The 18,841-nt window shown below is 55.3% G+C and overlaps 1 protein-coding gene across 1 annotated transcript in view; it reads right to left on the reverse strand.

Annotated features, from left to right (window-relative positions):
- Nucleotides 1–1,333: 1,333 nt before the first annotated feature.
- B4GALT5 (beta-1,4-galactosyltransferase 5) overlaps nt 1,334–18,841 on the reverse strand; it is a 32,881-nt gene continuing 15,373 nt past the window's right edge. The window contains exons 2-9 of the mRNA XM_054274454.1: nt 12,368–12,502; nt 9,753–9,866; nt 8,882–9,006; nt 8,361–8,477; nt 7,449–7,636; nt 7,084–7,206; nt 5,367–5,468; nt 1,334–4,277 (exon numbers count right to left, since the gene is read on the reverse strand). Of these exons, the coding sequence (XP_054130429.1) occupies nt 4,130–4,277; nt 5,367–5,468; nt 7,084–7,206; nt 7,449–7,636; nt 8,361–8,477; nt 8,882–9,006; nt 9,753–9,866; nt 12,368–12,502 (1,052 nt within the window). The 3' untranslated portion in view covers nt 1,334–4,129. The remainder of the gene's footprint in view (nt 4,278–5,366; nt 5,469–7,083; nt 7,207–7,448; nt 7,637–8,360; nt 8,478–8,881; nt 9,007–9,752; nt 9,867–12,367; nt 12,503–18,841) is intronic.

Below are 18,841 nucleotides of genomic sequence, written 5' to 3' on the forward strand. Positions count from 1 at the left end.
CGGGAACGAGCTCTGTTAGGCACGGCATCCCTGTCACCCCTGTGCGCCCCAGGACTGGCTGCCGGCCCGGCCGTGTCCAGGCTACTCAGCTCGGTCACCTGGGAAAGGTTTCCAGCCGCAGCAGCGGCTCTGAACTGTGAATGGATGTGCTTGTCAGGCTCAGCGATCAGCCCTGAGCCCTGTGCTGGAGGCAGCTGTTGATAACAAAGCCCCTGATACACACAGGTACCCGTGTGGATCCGGGGCTGTCACCCCATTAATTGGCATTAATAATGCCATTGGCTGCTCTAACGCCACGGAGGGCAGCAGCGCTGGGATGAGGTGGGGAGGCGCACGGCACCTGTCGCACGGCGGCCCGTGGGCTCACGGCCACCAGAAGGTGCCGCGCAGGTGAGCAGGCGGCCCCGGCCGTGCGGGTGGTGGCGCAAGAGGGTCCCGAAGGTGGCACCGCACCCGCGGCCCTCGGACCGTCCGTGCGGCTCGGGGCGGCGCTGATGGCGAGGATTTCCCAGCCGAGCGTCCCGGCATCCTGCGGCTTTTCCAAACGAGCGTCCCGGCATCCTGCGGCTCTCCCGGCTGACCGGCCCGGCCTGTTGGGCTCGGCCGCCGCGGCCCATCCGCATCCCCGCCAGCGGCAGCGGGGTGAGGGAGCAGCCGAGCGCCGCTGCCCGCGGGGAGAGCAGGTCACCGCCCCCGGCACTGCAGGAGCCCCGGCGCTCGCACCCTCCCTGCCTCCCTCCCGCGGGCGCCTGGGCAGCGCTGGAAGGAGCCCGACACCCCCCGGCTCCAGCCCAGCGCCGCGGGCGGGAGGAAGCTTCCCAGAAGACGGAGAGCTAAAAAAAGGCAAGGCTTGGAGCAACCCGGGGCTGCCAGCTATTTATTCTAGCATGCCTGTATGCTGCAGAGCAGGAGAAAGATATTTTAAAGCTGCTGCAAGGAAGCTTGTCTGCCTGCCTGGGTTTGTTGTTCAAAAATGCAATTACCAACAGTCCCCAGCACCAGTCCTGCACCACCTTCAGCCAAGTGCCTTCCTAACACCCTAAGGCAGCCAACCCCTCCATCAGAACCACACTGGAGCAGATGCTTGGAGAAAAGGCTTAGGCACCAACACATCAGGAAGAGTTTGGGGAGCATTCACATCTCACACTCAATTTATTTCTGGCCAGTCCTAATGAGAAATTTCTTACCAGCTTTTAGCATCAAGAGCTCACCCTTACTGCTCAAACTCTCATTGGCACTTACCCCTCTGGGCTTACAAACCTCACCTCCTACCAAAAAAGCACACCCAGCCTCCTGCTAAAAAAAAAAAAATAAAAAAAGCAAAGCACTGCAATCTCTGTTCTTGGATATGTATTTTTTACTGAAAAAATCATTCATAAATTAACAAATACAAAAATGTACAAACACATGGGTAAATAAATGTAATGACACAAAGGATTGCTTTGCTGAGAAGTGTGTGTGTATTGTAAAACACTAATCTTCAGTGCAAAAATGTCCCCCTGGCACCTCTTAAAAACATAACAGTAAGCTCAAAAGCCATGATGATGGAAAGCTGCTTGAGAGTTTAAAGCCACTTCTGATGGTGAGGGGCCTGAAGTGCGCGGCCGATGCTCAGACGGTACCTCCCTTAGAGAAGCAGAGCTTTATGGAGAATTAACTGTCAATAAATAGTTTTGCAAATAAAATCCACATGGCTCATTTAAAAAAATAAATCAGCATCGCACAGGACCTGCCCTCCAGCAGGGCTGAGCGACGGCGCTGACGTGGAAGGGGCAAACGAATGGCCTTGTCGAACTTCAGCTGCCAGAATATGTACAAGTTCTCCTTAATACAAGAATTTTTACACCATAACAGCACATGCGCTTGACAGTATGTTTTTAACAGTTACATTTACTATACAGTATTTGACATAGCTGATAAGAGTAACAGTGCACATTTTCAGATAATCCACATTTTAAAAAGGGAACAAAAACTCAGCGTGGTTAGAAGGAAGGATGGGATGCTGCTGGGGATGGACCCTTCTGTGCCAACCGCAGAGTGCAGTTCTGAGCAGAGGTAACGGCTTTTGTTCCACACCAGGTGCGCCGGCTGTCAGGGACATGGAAGGCTGAGGATCCCAACTAAGGTAGTTCAACACTTACTCACACACACGTGCATGATTCCGGGGTAGTGAACTTGGACTAGTTGAAATACATTCCTTGTTTGAAGCACCATTAAACAAAGACAGGTTTCTAGCAAGGTCTCAAGATGAAAGAAAAGAGGGGCAGGGCAACGCGGGTTCAACACCCGGAAAGGGTCCACGTGAATTACAGATCAAGACTCCGAAGCAAAAGTCTTTATTGCTGTATGCGCCAGAAAAAGCAAATCCTCACCTCTGCCTATAAATAACCAGGCTGAATCCCCTCGGGAAGCGAGTTTAAAGCACATGTAAGTTCAGAGACTTTAAAACTTAGTTACAAACTCATCAGCGCTTTTCAAGGGCAGGCTCGCTGTCCTCTCATGCCGGCCGATAAGATCTACACAAAACTTGTGTTTTCTAAACTAACGTTTTCTGGATACAGGTTAGGAATGCCCTGGGCAGTCACACCCACCACAGATGCGTATGGGGATCATACGTCCACAGAACTGAGGAAACAGTGTAAACCATGAGAAGTTAAGGAAACCGAAGGCAAACAATGCAATGAAAGAGCTGAAGTCCTTCAGAGGTCAAGTACCCGCCCTTGTTGTGTGGAAATACAAACTAAAACCAACACCCAATGCATTTACTTTGAAGTCAGAGAGGTCCAGTGAAAGTGGTGGTGTCAGTGCTGTGTAAGGGCTGGACCGTGTCCGTGGGGACAGGGCCCGAAGTGCAGCCTGCCCACGGTGTGAAGGACAGAGGGATGGCATTGGGTGGCTGGATGGGCTGTCAGACCCAGCTCTGGCTCCCAGTCCTCATATTTTCACATGTCCTTCATGTCTCTCACTGAGCTGGGACCCCGCCCCATGGCTATGCCCATGCCAGTGCTGCCAGGTACCGAGGGGGACAGCACAAGGTGCTGCCTGCCCCTGACAGCACCTCTGTGTTGGATTTACACAATAAATACAAACTAAACCAACCTCCCCAACCATTCCAGCACGTTCCAGAGTGAGGGCAAGCTGCTGTGGGAAGGGCTCACATGGGAGCAGTGGCTCCATCCCAGCCCCTCTGGCTCAGCCCTGCTGTCAGTGGGACAGAGCCACAGCCACAGGACTGCCTTCCACAGGGCTTTTGGACTCATTGCACATCACGCTGCAAAAGCGACAGAAAAGGGAGGGTTTGTAATAAATATTCCCATTTCCTCACCCTCCCTGAACAAGCCAGCCCTGTGGTTTCTGGAATGAGTGATGACCCGGCTGTATTTCTCACCCACTGCACTGGAAGGTTCTGGGCTCTGGCCCACAAACATTTCTGCAAATGCCCAGCTGGGATCATGCGAGCAGGCTCACTGGCTTAAAAGGGAACACCTTGCACAAGTACAGTGATGCTCACACAAGTGTTTTCAGAACTCAGGACTAAAATGAGTGACTGTATGTAAACCTCTCGCTTGGACTTGAGCCATAGGAGAAAAATAAAAAGGGGCGATTTACACAGCATATTTACACTTACACTTCTTTAAGAAGCGATTCTGTTGTATGTACTTCAAGCAGGTCATTTAAAAAACCGCACAGACATAGAAGAATGGCATCAGAAATCGTCTGATCTCCCACCAGGGCAGTTGCCACCCAAATTGCTCGCGACGTTCACTGCCAAGCAGCCAGAGTCCCTCAGCTGAGCCGCTTCCCGGAGGAGAGAGCACATCCCAGGAGAGTCCCAGTGCCAGAGATTGCTAGAGGAGGAATGTGGAGACGAGAGCAGCAGGTCGAACGGTTGTCCTGAAACCCAGAAAGCAAGTGGCAGAAAAAATAAAGAGACTGCTGAGCTCACTGCCCAGGTATCGGTCTGGATTGGTACAGCTAGGGCAATTTGTGCGTGCACTTTCAGCCTCATTCTCCAAAATACTGTGATCCTTCATTCGACAAAGTGTTGCTTGTCCTCAATAACCCTTGGAAAAGAAAGTCTAGCGTGGTGCTTTCTTGGTGGAGGGCAGAGCAAAGTTATTTTCTGCTCTTAATATTCGGTCACCAGAGCCAGCTCCGGTGTCAGGTTAACAGTGATGTTCTTATACAAGGCGTCATATGTGACGTTTGGAAAGTAGTTCAAGTTATTGAGGCCGTCCAGGGCTTGCCTTTCTTTTGACTTCCTCAGCAAGGCGTACCTGTGCAACGAGAACCAGAGGCCAGAGTCACTTCATGGATCTCACAGCACCTGCAAACTCCTCCCGGGACTACCAGAACACCGTTCAAAGAGCCAGGCCCAGGAGCAGCTACAAAGCAATGAACTTCTGAGTCCTTAATAAAGGCAACCATCACATTTAAATAGCCTGTGTTAGTAAATACCAGAAAATTCCAGAGAAGTCCATCCCTTGATAAAGGGCAAAATGCTCACTGTGCCACCAGCAAGCACTCAGCTGCCAAAACAACCTGTGGCACCTCCCCAAAGGGGTCCTGCCAAGCCCACCTTCCACATCATCCCAGGGAGACAGAGCTGAAGTGGGACGTGGTCCTTGCCACCTTTATGAAACCAGACATGAACAAGAACAGAACTAAATGGCTTTAGTCTGAGGGATGGGGGCAAGGAAGTAAAACCAGCGGAATGGTGATATAGGGAAGGAAACTGCAGCTGGTGCACAAAAGCAGCCTCAAACACACTGAGAGGCAGCATGAGGAAATAGAAAGAGGAGGGTTGTGAGAGGAAAATAGGCAGAAATATCTCAGCAGGACAGAGACTCCCTTCAGCACAGTGCTGGGGGCCTGGAGGCCCCAGGGCGAGCGGGAGCTGGGCTATGACCTGGGCACAGAGAAGGGACCAGGGAAGGGCTGTGCCATGAGGCAGGGGAAGGTGCTGGCTGAGAACAAAGGGGGAAGTACCAGGAACCAGAGCTCAGTCCCATGGCATTATCAACCTGCCATGCTTCACTGGTTTGACTAAATATGGTTTTTTTGAACCAAAAGCAACTTCTCTTTTTCAAGAGTGAAGTCAGAGAAGCATCTCTGACTGGCTGCATTCTGTGCAACAGAGAAATGAAAAGTAGGGCTAAAGATGGAAACTCAAATGGAAACACCCCCAAAAATGAGTCTGCTGCAAAAGAAGACCAGCAGATAGCTCAAATCTCTGCAGCAGCAGCTTACAGCCCCTCTGCAGAACAGAGCCTGCACTGCTTGTCCAGCAGCTGCTCAGCTACAAGTGTTAATTCCTGAAGTTGTTTGTGAAAGATGTATTAGGATTCTTAAAAAAATTTACTTGCCTTCCTAGGAACTGCACTTCACCCCGATGATGGTGGGGAATTGATTTATATTTCCCTGTGTCTCCTTCTGGTCGAGTCACCGAGTAGCCTGCATACTGCACTCTGCATTAGAAAGGGGAGAAATAAAATAAAATAAACAAAAAATAATCACCCGTTGTGTTTGCTGTGCTGGCAGTGCTTCAGGGCTGCACTCAGAGCTCCTGGGGCCATGGCTCAGCCTTCCCACCCACGGAGCAGCCACACAAACCTCCCGCTGCCCTGGGCTCAGGCACGTCCCTCAGCACCTCGGGGCCCGCTCAGCAGCAGCGTGGGACACTGCAGAGAGCCGGGCCTGGGACACTGCACAGAGCTGGGCCTGGGACACTGCACAGAGCCGGGCCTCAGAGTGAGACACTGCACAGAGCCGGGCCTGGGACACTGCACAGAGCCGGGCCTGGGACGCTGCACAGAGCCGGGCCTCAGAGTGGGACACTGCACAGAGCCGGGCCTGGGACACTGCACAGAGCCGGGCCTGGGACACTGCACAGAGCTGGGCCTGGGACACTGCACAGAGCCGGGCCTCAGAGTGGGACACTGCACAGAGCCGGGCCTGGGACACTGCACAGAGCCGGGCCTCAGAGTGGGACACTGCACAGAGCCGGGCCTGGGACACTGCACAGAGCCGGGCCTGGGACACTGCACAGAGCCAGGCCTGGGACACTGCACAGAGCTGGGCCTCAGAGTGGGACACTGCACAGAGCCGGGCCTGGGACACTGCACAGAGCCGGGCCTGGGACACTGCACAGAGCTGGGCCTCAGAGTGGGACACTGCACAGAGCCGGGCCTGGGACACTGCACAGAGCCGGGCCTGGGACACTGCACAGAGTCAGGCCTGGGACACTGCACAGAGCCGGGCCTCAGAGTGGGACACTGCAGAGAGCCAGGCCTGGGAGTGGGACACTGCACAGAGCCAGGCCTGGGACACTGCACAGAGCCGGGCCTGGGACACTGCACAGAGCCAGGCCTGGGACACTGCACAGAGCCGGGCCTCAGAGTGGGACACTGCACAGAGCTGGGCCTCAGAGTGGGACACTGCACAGAGCCGGGCCTGGGACACTGCACAGAGCCGGGCCTGGGACACTGCACAGAGCCGGGCCTGGGACACTGCACAGAGCCGGGCCTCAGAGTGGGACACTGCACAGAGCCGGGCCTGGGACACTGCACAGAGCCGGGCCTGGGACACTGCACAGACCTGGTCTCAGAGTGGGACACTGCACAGAGCCGGGCCTGGGACACTGCACAGAGCCGGGCCTGGGACACTGCACAGAGTCAGGCCTGGGACACTGCACAGAGTCAGGCCTGGGACACTGCACAGAGCCGGGCCTGGGACACTGCACAGAGCTGGGCCTGGGACACTGCACAGAGTCAGGCCTGGGACACTGCACAGAGCCGGGCCTGGGACACTGCACAGAGCTGGTCTCAGAGTGGGACACTGCACAGAGCCAGCACCCTCCCAGCCAGCACCCCTCTGCTTCCCACACACTGCCCTGCAGCCTGGGGCAGCCCCTGCCCACAGAGCCAGCACGGCCAGGCAGGCACAGCCAGCCCAGCCCCTGCCCAGGGTGGCAATTGTCCCCTCAGAGCATCAGTGCCCCTGCCCAGGGTGGCAATTGTCCCCTCAGAGCATCAGTGCCAGGCCCAGTTCACAGAACCACCACGGGGCCCACAGTGCCCGTACCTGTTCCAGAGGTCGTCATCCTCGCCACCCCAGCCCCAGAAGGCGTTGGGGAACCCGTTGATCTTCTGGAACTGCTCGACAGTGAGGCCACTCACGCCCCCGAAGAACTCGTTGTACGGGAGCCTGAGCAGGAGAGAAGGGTCAGGGCAGAGCCCCCTGTCAGGGCAGAGCCCCCTGCATGGGGCTCTCCCAGCTGCCATGGGACAGCCCCAGCCCTGAGGACGCTCTGACATTTCCTCTCACGCTCCCTTTGCACAAAGCCTGAGAAAAAAACCCAGACTCATTTTCTGCCTTAAAAATAGATAAATGAAATCTATCACTGTGCCCTCAGCAGTTGTGGCAGCAGGGAGAAGAGCAGTGCTTACAGGTACATGTACTTATCCAGCTTGGCTGCGAAGTGCCTGGGCATCTGCCCACAGCCGTAGTAGTTACGGTCGTTCTCTGGTATGTGGTCCACGTCATGGAAGATGAGGCAGTCCCAGTCCAAGTCCTTCATTGCTTCCCGAAAGCCAACGTTGAAGAGCATGGCACGGTTGAAGGGTTGGTTTCCAGCCTGGCAGGGAGAAAGTTCCTTCTCAAGAGGAGTCCCTGCAGTTCTTGCTCTGTGCGTGTTCCCAGCCCTGCCTAGAAAACTGCAGAGGGCAACCAGCTCCCATACTGGCACCATGAAAGAAGTGATGTAGTGGAGCAGACCGGTGAGATCAACCAACACTGCAATATCCAATTTACAATACAGGAGTAAAAATAAAGATGCTGAAGCCTTGTTTCTCAGACACTTGGAAAAAACTCCAATTTTGATCAATCTGTTTTAGCTAGATCTAAATATGGAGGCACATTTATTGTGTGGATGAAGCCAAACAGCTTAAGTGAGAGGTCCACGTACACATGAAATAACACTCATGTTCTACACGACATGCCTAACTCTGGTCAGGCCATTTCTGTGCCTAGGGGATGCTGCCTGGAACCACTGCAGGGATATACAAAAAAACTGCAAATACCTGGTCCAAAGCTTTCTTTAAAAAATAACTCCTACTAAACACAATTAAAAAAAACCCAAACAAACAAGCAAAAAAACCCCAACAACACAAGTCCCCAATTTCTATTTTTCATATAAAACCACTAATTTCCAGGCACCAGTAATCTCTTAGCTGTGCCCCTTTTGGACAGAACGGGACAACTTACACATTGCAGCATGAGCCTGCACCTGGCACGCCAGAGGTGTGACCTGGCAGGGACACTCCTGGGACAGGGCAGAGCTGTGCCTGCCCCTGCCTCACCTGCTCCACGACGTAGAAGGCGAACTGCAAGCGCTGCCGCTGCAGCATGGGAATGAGGTGTCTGAAGAGGACGGGCAGGTGCTCGTAGCGATTGCGGAATGGGATCAGGATCGCCACCTGAGAGCAGAGAACAGGCCCTTACCCACTGCCCCACGCCGGGCTGGGCAGCAGCTGGGCTGGGCTGGGGCTGGAGGAGCAGGAGCAGCACTGACCAAGCACTCCAAGCTCTCCCACGCAGACCAGCCTGAAACCCTCCCAACTCCAAAAACATGGATTTCCTATCCAGTTTTTGAGGAATTGTTGCTTTGCAAAAATTCAGCGTCACCTTGAGAAGGGAGACCTGCAGTGCCCCCTTGTCCTCTCTGCCCAGCACTGGGGACACTGAAGCAGCCCTTGAGTTGACTATTCCTTCCCTGGGCACTGCACTCGCACAGTTCAGAGCTCCCCCATCACTGCTGTGAGGATGCAGCACAGCAGAGGCGCTCCCATGAACGCCCTCCTGCTGCCCAGCTCCCAGTTACCTTCCAGCGAGGCAGGCAGTCACTCGGCTTCCAGTGCCCTCCCAGCTTGATGGAAGGGTCTTTGGAGAAGAACTGGTGGATGTCCTCCATGGTGATCTCGCTCATATTTACATCAATGGGGCCCTCTGTGGAGCAGGAGAAGCAGAGAGGTGAGGACCTGCTGTGGTGTTGGGGCAGCAATCGCTCCATCCCTGTCCTCCATCTCCAGCTCTCAGCTTCTTTCCTCCAGCCCCAGCAAAAGCAATTAGGAAATGCTGCTGCTGTAACACCTCAGCGTCCTCAGCCTTTGTGGCTGCTGTTGGATGCAGCTCTCCATGAGAGCCCCACGCCAGGGGTACCCCTCTGCTCCTCCCTGCGTGTTTCCAGCAGACTAAACCTCCCACCTCAGCAGAGAGCGTTCCCCCCTTTGGAAACATTTGCCCCCAGAAGCCCCGTTTTCCACCTGAGGGCAGCTTTGGTGAAGCATTTCCCCCAGGGCCCAGCCCATGTCCCACAGCAGCCCTGGCACAGCTCGGGGCTGGCAGCACTGCCGAGGCACAGGGAGCCACCCCGCCGTCACTGCCCCTGGAAAAGGGCTGGCAGAGCCTTTCCACCGGCTCCCAGCACACAATCCCTCTTTTGTTTGTGTTTGCCAGGCAATGGGCTCCTACTTCAGCCGGGAGACATGCCTCCGACACAGCAGGGATTAATTCCTGAGGGTGGGTAAACAATGATTTCCCAGGAGGGAGCTGGCTCTGAACAGTGCTCCCATTCATCCCCAGGTGCCTGGCAGGGAAAGGTGCAGTGGTGGTGAGGCTGGGAATGCCACTGAGAGCCCTCCAAAGCCATGGGGAGCAGGAGACGGGCACGGGGCGACAGGAATGCCACTCACTCATAGAAGGGAGCCTCTCAGGACACGTATTGTTGGGGAAGTAGGTAAAGTCTTCAGGAAGAAACGTTGTGGCTTGCAGAAAGGTGTCATTGTGGCTCAGATCAAGAGGATAATCTGGGGGGGGAAAAGAAAAAAAGGAGAGGAGCTTTCATATGAGCTATAGATCTGTGATTTCCAGCCACCTCCCCATGCTACTGTGAGCAGACTCCAAAGTTAGCCTCAGCTGAGGATGTCCCCAACAGCACAGCTGTGTCCCCAGTGGAACGTGCTCTAGCCCTGCAACCCAGCTGGGTGCTCATCGCCATCCTGGGACAGGTGTCTGCAGGAGCCCCAGCAGCCTTAGCGCCGCACCAAAGAAACATTTGCATTTTCTGGCCAGAGGAGGAATTTTGAGCATTCAAAGGAGCACGTGACTCTTGAAAGGAAAAGCTACCAGTGCCTCGTCCCTGAAGGACCCCGGCACAGCAAGGGCAGATGTGCTCCTCCAGCAGGGCCTTTCCCAGCAGGAGAGAGGCAAGTCTCAATGCCAGCTAGGACTGCCAGTGCAGTACCCTGCACAGGGCAATCCTGCCTGGAATCCTCCTCAAAGGATCAATACAAACTCTCACATTACACACACACTTCCCTCTGCTTCCTGCCGTGCAAGAGCAGAGGAGCCCCCGAGCTCCCCATCCCCTTTAACATCCCTGCACCTCCCGGGCAGCCCCCCAGCCTGCACCTGAGGATGTTTGAGGGTTTTCCACCTGAGCAAGCCGCTTGCTGTGGGTGCTAGTATGTAACATCATGTCAGTAACCTTGTTTATTCACTCAAGTAAACAGTATCCAAACTATCTCAAAACTCAAGATGGGCTGTACACAGAACCTAAGGGCTTCTCAAGTAGGATAGATGTTATTTTGGTTGCTTGATACTGTTCCAAATTTCCAGAAGCAATTTTCCCGGTAAACTCCCATTACCAGAGCACACCCGCGGTACTCAGCCCGGGTCCCTGCCCACAGTGAAGCTCAACTGCTCTGTTTTACCGAGGGCTGCCTTTTGTGCTGGGTTTCCTCTCGCAGCTGTCACAGGGCCTCGCTGCCATGGGACAGTGCATTCCCCAGGCAGTGACACCCAAAATCTGTCAGGGAGAGAAGGTTCTGACCCCAGTGTTAGTGCAGTCCTTGTGGCCACAGCACCAAGTGCCTTCCAGACGCCACCACCAGCCATCCTGCGCCTGCCCTGACCTGCCTGCCAGGGAAGGTCACCCAAGGACGGCGCACGGTGCTCCCATGTGCTAAAACTGTCCTCGTGGCTGGGGCTCCTGGGCAGGGACAGTGTCCTCGCGTGCCTGCGCAGCTGGGACTGACTGGGACGAGGTTCAAGCAAAGCCCGGTCCGGCAGCAGCAGCAGCACTGGTGTCAGTGGCACTGTGGTCGCCAGCTCCCAGCCTGCTGCAGGGGGACACAGGTTCCTGCATCACCTGATGCCCCCCAGGCCACAGCCCCAGCAGGATGAAGGCTCTCACCACCTCCAGCAGCAGTAATGGAGCCTCTAACTCTCCTCCCTTCAGGGGATCAGCCACTTCCTCACCCTGCCTCTGCTTTACTTGATGTTTCCAGTCTCAAAAATAGCCCGGGGTGGCTGCCCTGGCTGACTTGGTGCAGCACAGGGGTGACCCGGGGTGTTCATCTCCTCCTAAGTCGATAATTCCCCTCCCGTGCCATCCCAGCCAGGGCACAGCTGAACTGGTGGCTGCACCTCAGCAGGCTGGGCACCAAGGACACGGCTCATACTGCTGCTAATGAGAAAATGATCCTGCCTTGTAAAACTCTGTCAGCCCCTGCTCTGCTGCCGAACCCCGGCGGGCGAGGAGCCGAGCGCCCCACGCCAGCCTGGTGCCAACAGCCCCGGCGCGTGGGGACGTGCCAGCAGGGAGGGGACAGGCTGGTGTCCCCAGCCCAGCAGCAGTGCCTCGCACACAGCCAGGGCAGCTCTGCCCCGCTGCACCACGCTGACAGCGCAGCTCGGAGCCCCACGTGCTCCTGTGTGGGGATGATGAGGGGCTGGGAGGGCGAGCCTGCGCTCCGCTCCCCACATCCTGCCCAGAGCTCAGCAGATTATTTGTGGCAGATCTCCAGCCAAGCCAGCTCGGTTCATACTCGCACGGGAAGAGTGAAGCTCACGGGCACAGCTCCTCCACGTGCCCACAGCCAGGGCTCTGCGCAGGCGCACGCCTGGGATGGTATTCTTTAAATATGAAACCTGATCCTTGCACTGAGTTGAAAGTGTTTACCCTGAGACTGGTTGAAGCTACAAGTTGAATTCCTGGAAAGCAAAGAGGTTTTCAGATCAAATCCCATCACTTCAGACCTTACAAGATTTTCACTCCTTATACAAGTTAGAAGCATTTGAACTTTTTACATATATAAATAAATAAATAAAATTTTTATGTTTTGACAGTGTCTCTCTATATATAGGGTATTTCAATGTTACATATATATTTTATATTTAAAAATAAAAGCTGCAGACAATTAATCAAAGCTTCCACCCTGCATTTACCAGTATAAATTAATGCCTTCACCTTAATTTTCAATGAGAATGGGACCTTGAATCGAAATTTCAGTTATTCAAGAAGTACCTGAGTCATTGACGCTGCTGTTCCTCTTGGCATAGGCACTGCGGACCACCTGCTCGTACACCTGAGCTCCTATAGTTCGCATGTTCTCACGGATCATGATGCCTTGGGCTTGCATCATGAAGAGGTAGGTGTTCACTGCAAGGAGGAAGGAAAAGGAATATTTCCATCAGCAGCAGCTTTTGCAGGGAAAAGAAATCAGGGTCTTTTGGAAGCACTGGCAGCCTCCTGCTCGATTTCAGCTGCCATGCCAGAAGGATCCCTGGGCTGCATGTGCTGCAGCAGAGCTGGGAAGGGCAGGGAATTGGGCAGCGGAGGCGTAGGGCAGGTGTGGGAACCCAGCTGGTGACAAGGGGAACATACCCAGCCAAACCTGACTACCACAACCCACAGGCTGTGAGACAGCACTGCAGCTTCACCAACAGCACCTTTGGCTGCTTAATTAGGGAGGTTTAATTAGGAAATATCATTATAACAGGAAACCCAGCTGTGTGCCTGGAGAAGGGCAGCTGTTCCAGACTGCAGCACCGAGGGCTGGCACTTGCCTGGCAGAGGCACCACAAAAAGCACCACAAAAAGCATCCCCATGCCAGGCTCCGAGCCCCCAGCATGTCACACCCCTGGGCAGGCAGCAGCACAGGCCCTGGGTCCCCAGGGCAGCTCCCCAGCCACATTCCTTCCCCCTCTCCTCTCCTGCTGACCCCGTGCCCTGGCACAGCTCAGGCTGAGCCCGATTAGGTTTCAGTTTAAGCTGACACCCAGCTGGCAGCACCAGGCTCCAAAGCAACAGCAGCAAGCACAGCCCTGTGCCCCCAGCAGCTCCCATGGCAGGGCAGGACAGACACCCACAGGGGCAGCAGGACAGACACCATGCACAGCACCCCTCGCCAGCATCACGGTGCCAGCCACAGCCCTCTTGGTGGAGTTTGAGGGTTAAGAATGAAGCGGAAAACAAATAAAATCTTGACATGAAGATACTGAGAAGGGGCAAGCTAGAAGGCCTATTCTGCACTAGTAATTAAAAAACCAGGTCAAAAGACACTCCAGGAGGGATAAAGAGGGCACTGGGCCAAGGAAACAACAGAGACCCTGCTCAGAGGAGGGCAGTAGCTGATGCAATGTCACCAGGAAACACCCAAGCCAGACAGGTCATTTGTACAGCAGGCATATCACAGCCTGACACCAGCAGCCACCAGCACCAGGAAGGCACAGCCATGGCTGGAGGCACCGGGAGCACAGGTTGGATATGGCACTGCCACAGGAGAGCAGGGTCCCCACCCGGGGTACACACCCTGCACCCCCACAGCCGCCCCCCTTCTGCACCCACACACTGAGGCAGCTCCAGAAAGGCTGCCCAGATACATTTCCCAATCCCAAATGTATTTTGTTTTCACACAGTAAAGTAAATATTTGAAAGGGGGATGGAGCCCCACGTCATGCCCAGAGCCCTGCCCAGCTGCTGCCCATGCCCACCCTGTCTCTGAGCCATGGGGAATCACTGGATTTTCATAATGAAGGGGGTCAACTGCATGAAGTGCTTGGCAATTAAACACCTTGAAATACAATTTTGAATGTCCATTTCCAGCCCCTCCCTTCCCACGTGTGTACCCTTTGCAGTGGGGCAGTGATGGCACCTTAAGCCAGCGGTTTCACAGCAATGAGCAGGAGCTGCCTCAGACAAAGCTCAAACCCTCTTGGCTCAGCCACCTGTTCTGGGGCCAGCTCTGCAACCAGAGTGGCCGCCAGGTCAGCTGGTGGCAGCTACAGCTCAAATCAGAGTGAGCTCTGGTGCAGCTTCTCAGCAAGGCCCAGCCACAGCCCGGCCTCGGGTGTGCCACCACCACGTTGGTGCTTGGGGCACCTGGTCCCCAAGGCCGCGTCCTGCCCAGTGACAGCAGCGACCCTGCTGCTGGCACCAGGCCCTACCAGCAGGCAGCAGCAAGCAGGGCATGCAGCCACGGGCACAGCATCCCCGGAGCCGGGCAGGGCATGCAGCCACGGGCACAGCATCCCCTAGAGCTGGGCAGGGCACGTAGCCATGGGCACAGCAACCCTCAGAGCCGGGCAGTGCATGGCAGGGCATGCAGCCACGGGCACAGCATCCCTCCGGGCAGTGCACGGACTGAGCGGGGCAGGGCACCGCAGCCCGGCACCGCCTCCAGGCGGCTCGGGCAGCCCTCCCACAGACACTGAGCCCGCTCAGGAGGCGGGCACGGCTCCTCTCCCCGGCACAGAGGCGCGGGGGCTGGAGGCGCTCAGCCGGGCTGCTCTCGGGCCCAGGTGCCGCAGGAAGGGGCAGCCCGTCCGCATCTCCCAGCGCACACGGAGCTGGGCCAGCGCCGGAAAACAGCTCGCTGATGCTGATCAAGTAATTTCACTTTCTACTTCATTATGCTTCTGCTGGCTGGGTAAAGCAGATCCAGGTTTGGTGAAGCATGAAAGAGCAGCAGAGACAGATGAGCGCGCAGCCCCGGTGCGTTTGAGGCACAGGGGCTCGGCGGGCGGCTGAAAGCGCCGTTTGTTCCCGCGCGGCGCAGAGCGAGCCGGCCCCGCCGCAGCCACATGACACGGCTCGCAGGGCCGGGCTGCTCCGGCAATCCCGAGCAGGCCGTCACAGCACCCAGGGCCGCGGCCAGCAACAACGCCAGCTTTGTGTCGGCAGCAGTGGCCTCTTCACATATTAACCCCTTTACGCAGATGATTAAGAGATACCTGGCCAAGGACGGTGTGCCATCAACACCCCAAACGCCCAACATCAACAGTCCCCCATGACCAGAGCCCCTTCTCCTACCCCCAAAGCCGCCTGCATGGGATAAGCTTCACAAACACTGTGTTTATCCAGAACATGCAATTCTTTCAGGTCAGAAAATCGGATTTAAACCACGTTATTGTAAACACTTCACTCCCTGTGCACGCACGGTACTCAGATTAGCTCCAGGGGCTGCTGTGGCCAGGGCTGGGGCTGCACCAACATTTGGGAATCGCTGTACCGAGCTCAAATCTCACTCCTCCTCCATTTACTGCTCTTTTGATGAGCAAATTAGCCATGTTTTAAATTTATTAAGCCTGACCTGGCCGGGCCTGCAGAGCCCAGGGCCCCTGTACCCAGAGGCGTTTCCCAGAGCAGATGCCCATCACCCCGAGCATTCCCTGCTGCAGACACAGGCTCGTGCTGGGCTTGGCCTGCGCCGCGGCTCAGCCAGAAAGCAATTCTCCCTGTTGTGAAATATTGCTAATCTCGTCACACAGGATGATCTCGGAAATTGCATCGGCCTTCTGCCTTCCTTCCCTGCGAGCATGCGGGGCTGCAGAGCACAGCACGGAGTGCCAACAGCCCGGCTGCTGCCACTGGGCAGCTGGACAGGGACAGCACGGGAGAGGGGAGCTGCTCCTTCTCCTATTAATTTCCAGCAAATCCTCACTCCCCACCCAGAAAACAAGCAGAATTTAAGAATCCATTTGCTCAAATAACTGCCTGAAGATTATTCTTGTTGGTTCATTAAAGGACAAGACAACCCTGCTGTGATTTAAACACACAGAAAACAGGACAGCTTGTCACCAGCTGGAACAGAGGCAGGAGGCTGCACCCCAGGGCATGGCACCCCTTGGGATGCTGCACCCTAACCTCTCTGCTCACAAGCAAACTGGGAGAGCCAGTGCTCACTCCAGCCAGGAGTGGATGCAACAACTTCAGCCAGGGAAGTAAAGTCCAATTACATAAATGAGCACTGAAGTCTTCCTGTAATCATTTCTCTGTTAGTATTTTCGGAGCACTTCTAATCAAGAAACAGCTGACTCTCCCATGGAAAATTAGTTTCATCATGATGATACATACTGGAAGAGGCAACAGGGTAATTTGCAGCTTGGGAGCTGATTTGGAAGAGGACTGACTGTGATCTGTGCCAGCCCCCGACACAGGACAGGGGCAGACTGACACGTCCCACTGCTGGCCCTGGCACGGGACCTTCCTGCAGCTGCAGGGACAGCGGGGAGCCCCGGGCTGGGGGACTCAGCCCCTGCAGCCGGGGCAGGAAGAGGGGCCAAGGGGCTCACAGCAGCCCTGCATGCCTGCAGCAGTATCAGCGCCCAGCACGGCAGCCAGGCTTTCCTGAGGAAGGAGCCAGCCTTCCTCTGCTTTGACACTTAGGGCTTTCTGTCACATTCAGCATTTTCCCATTCATTAGTGCACTCGCGCTGCAGAAGCACGGAGGGGCTCTTCGGGCTCATCAGGGTCTCACTGCTACGTGCAGCCTTCTCCTGCCAGCACCTGGAGCCCTGTACCAGCAAGGACAATCCCTGCTGGCCCCCAGAGCCCCCATTTCAACCTGCACAGTCACAAACCAGTGCGCCACCAGGGAAACTCCTGCTGAACACTCTGCCAGATGCTGGGAGCGGGCACAAGGTGCCCAGCAGAGCTCATGGGACACCTCACACGGGAGATGCAGCAGTGACTGGGAAGGGATGAGGGTCCCACAGGCAGCAGGGTGGGTGCCCAGGTCACCCTGCAGGGCTGGGGGGTCCTGCCTGCTGCAGACACCTCCCGCAGGGCCCAGAGACAGCAAAACCAGCCCAGTCATGTCTGCGCTAAGCCTTTTGCTAAGCTCTCCCCGCAGATCCCCAGCATCAATCCAGCTCCATTAGCATTAGCAAAATAAAGGGGTTTAATCAAAGTAAGCCTCTAAGGCACTGATAGACAGTTATGATAGTCTTAACTCATAAATAACCCAACTAGGAAAAGTAGCAGCATCCCAGCGTTAATACACCATGAGACCTCTGTCTCCATTAGCTTTCCAGTGGCACTCTATTCCCCAGACATGCTGAGTGCCAGAACAATTAAATAAGAGGTTCCTATTAGTTTTAGAGAATTTAATATTAATGCCATCACTGTTACTTAGCCCTTTGCCTCTAAATAGCACAGGAAGGAATAATTTGATACATTAAATGGTCTAAGAATTAACAGTGCAGCAGCAGCACTGAGCTGGTAATTACAAACCACTTGTTCCCAAAATTGGCGAGTTGGCAGCTTGCACGTGCACACAGCAAGCAGGAAGATGGGAGGCTAAAGCGACACTCAGTCAAAACCTGAATATGGAAAATTTGTACCTGAATTGTCTTACAGAAAAATGACCCTGGGGAAGCCTCCGCATGGGGAGGAAAATCCGTATTATACTAAGAGACTCTAAATTTTTCAGGTACACATTTAAGGTGGCAACTTCCGTTTGCACTCCCACAGCTGCCTGCACGGAGGTGTTTGTGCCACTGCACTGCTTTAGGATACCCAGCAAGGGGAGCACAACGTGCTCTGCACACACGGGAAAGCCCAGAAGGGAACTCATAGAACACCCACAGCCCCAAAGCAGCCAAGGAAGGAGCTCTGCACCCCAGCAGCAGGCAGGGCTAGCAGCGGTGCCAGGCCAGGTGCAGTGCCAACACGTGCCAACCCAGCTCCGAGCAGGGGAGAGCCAGGAGCACACAGTTACCTGTGTAATGTAATGCAGGGGGCAGCAATGCAGGGATGGCTGTAAAATCACACCGGGCTCTGCAAATCCCAAGAGCAATGCAGGTCTCTGCCGCAGCTCTCTCTGAGGAAGGGCACAGTGACACGTGCAGGCTGGAGCACAGAGCATAACAAGCACTTGCCCAAGTTAAATATTACCCTTCCTCGAGAGATCCAGACTCTCCTGCTTTAATTGCCATTCAGGAGATGCGATTACACACGGCTGCACATCCTGGCTATTTTCCACCCCTCCGTGCCCATCTCCGGCCAGTCCGCTCTCCCCATCCCGCTCCCCTCACCAGGATCGGCACAAAGGCTCCCCGGAGGAGCGGGGATCCGCCGGCAGCACGTTCCGAGCAGGCAGAGCACAAACGCAGCCACCACAAATGAGCAATCAAAGGCTCTTCAGCAGCCGACCCGACCTCGGGGCTGGCAGCACCGGCTGCTGCTACCACAGCAAACATTTGCACTTCCAAACACTCACAGCACGGCGCTTGTTCCTTCTGTTCATTAGGAGACAAAGGGGTGGGAATTCCTGCCTCCTGGACACCCTCCGAAGGCATCAGGAATCCCAGAGCCTGAGCCCAGTGCTCATGGAGGATCAGGATGAACAAACAGAGGGAGAGCTTTCGTTAAGAAAAATAATAAATTAGAATTAAGTGAACGCTTGGGCGAGCAAGGGAGAGGAAAAAACAGGCAGAACCTCCCCAGCACTGTCCTTGAAGCAGGAGGGCAGGGAAGGACATGGGGACAACTCCTCATCCCCTGGGCCATGGGAACTGGAACTGCTGCAGGAGACAAAGGAAATCCTCCACTGCAGGCAGGCCCTGCCACCAGCCTGGGCATCCTGCTCCAGCAGGCAGCCACAGGACACGCAGGAAAATGGGGACACGTGGAGTGGCACTGCCGAGGAAATGCAGTCAGTAGGGAGTTCACCAGTGCTGTCCTTCACCAGCTGGAAGCAATCTAGAATACAATCA

Source organism: Melozone crissalis, unplaced genomic scaffold, assembly GCF_028551555.1.
Source record: "Melozone crissalis strain CALT ecotype California unplaced genomic scaffold, PUWL_Pcris_2 ptg000017l_1, whole genome shotgun sequence".
Lineage (NCBI taxonomy): Eukaryota > Metazoa > Chordata > Aves > Passeriformes > Passerellidae > Melozone > Melozone crissalis.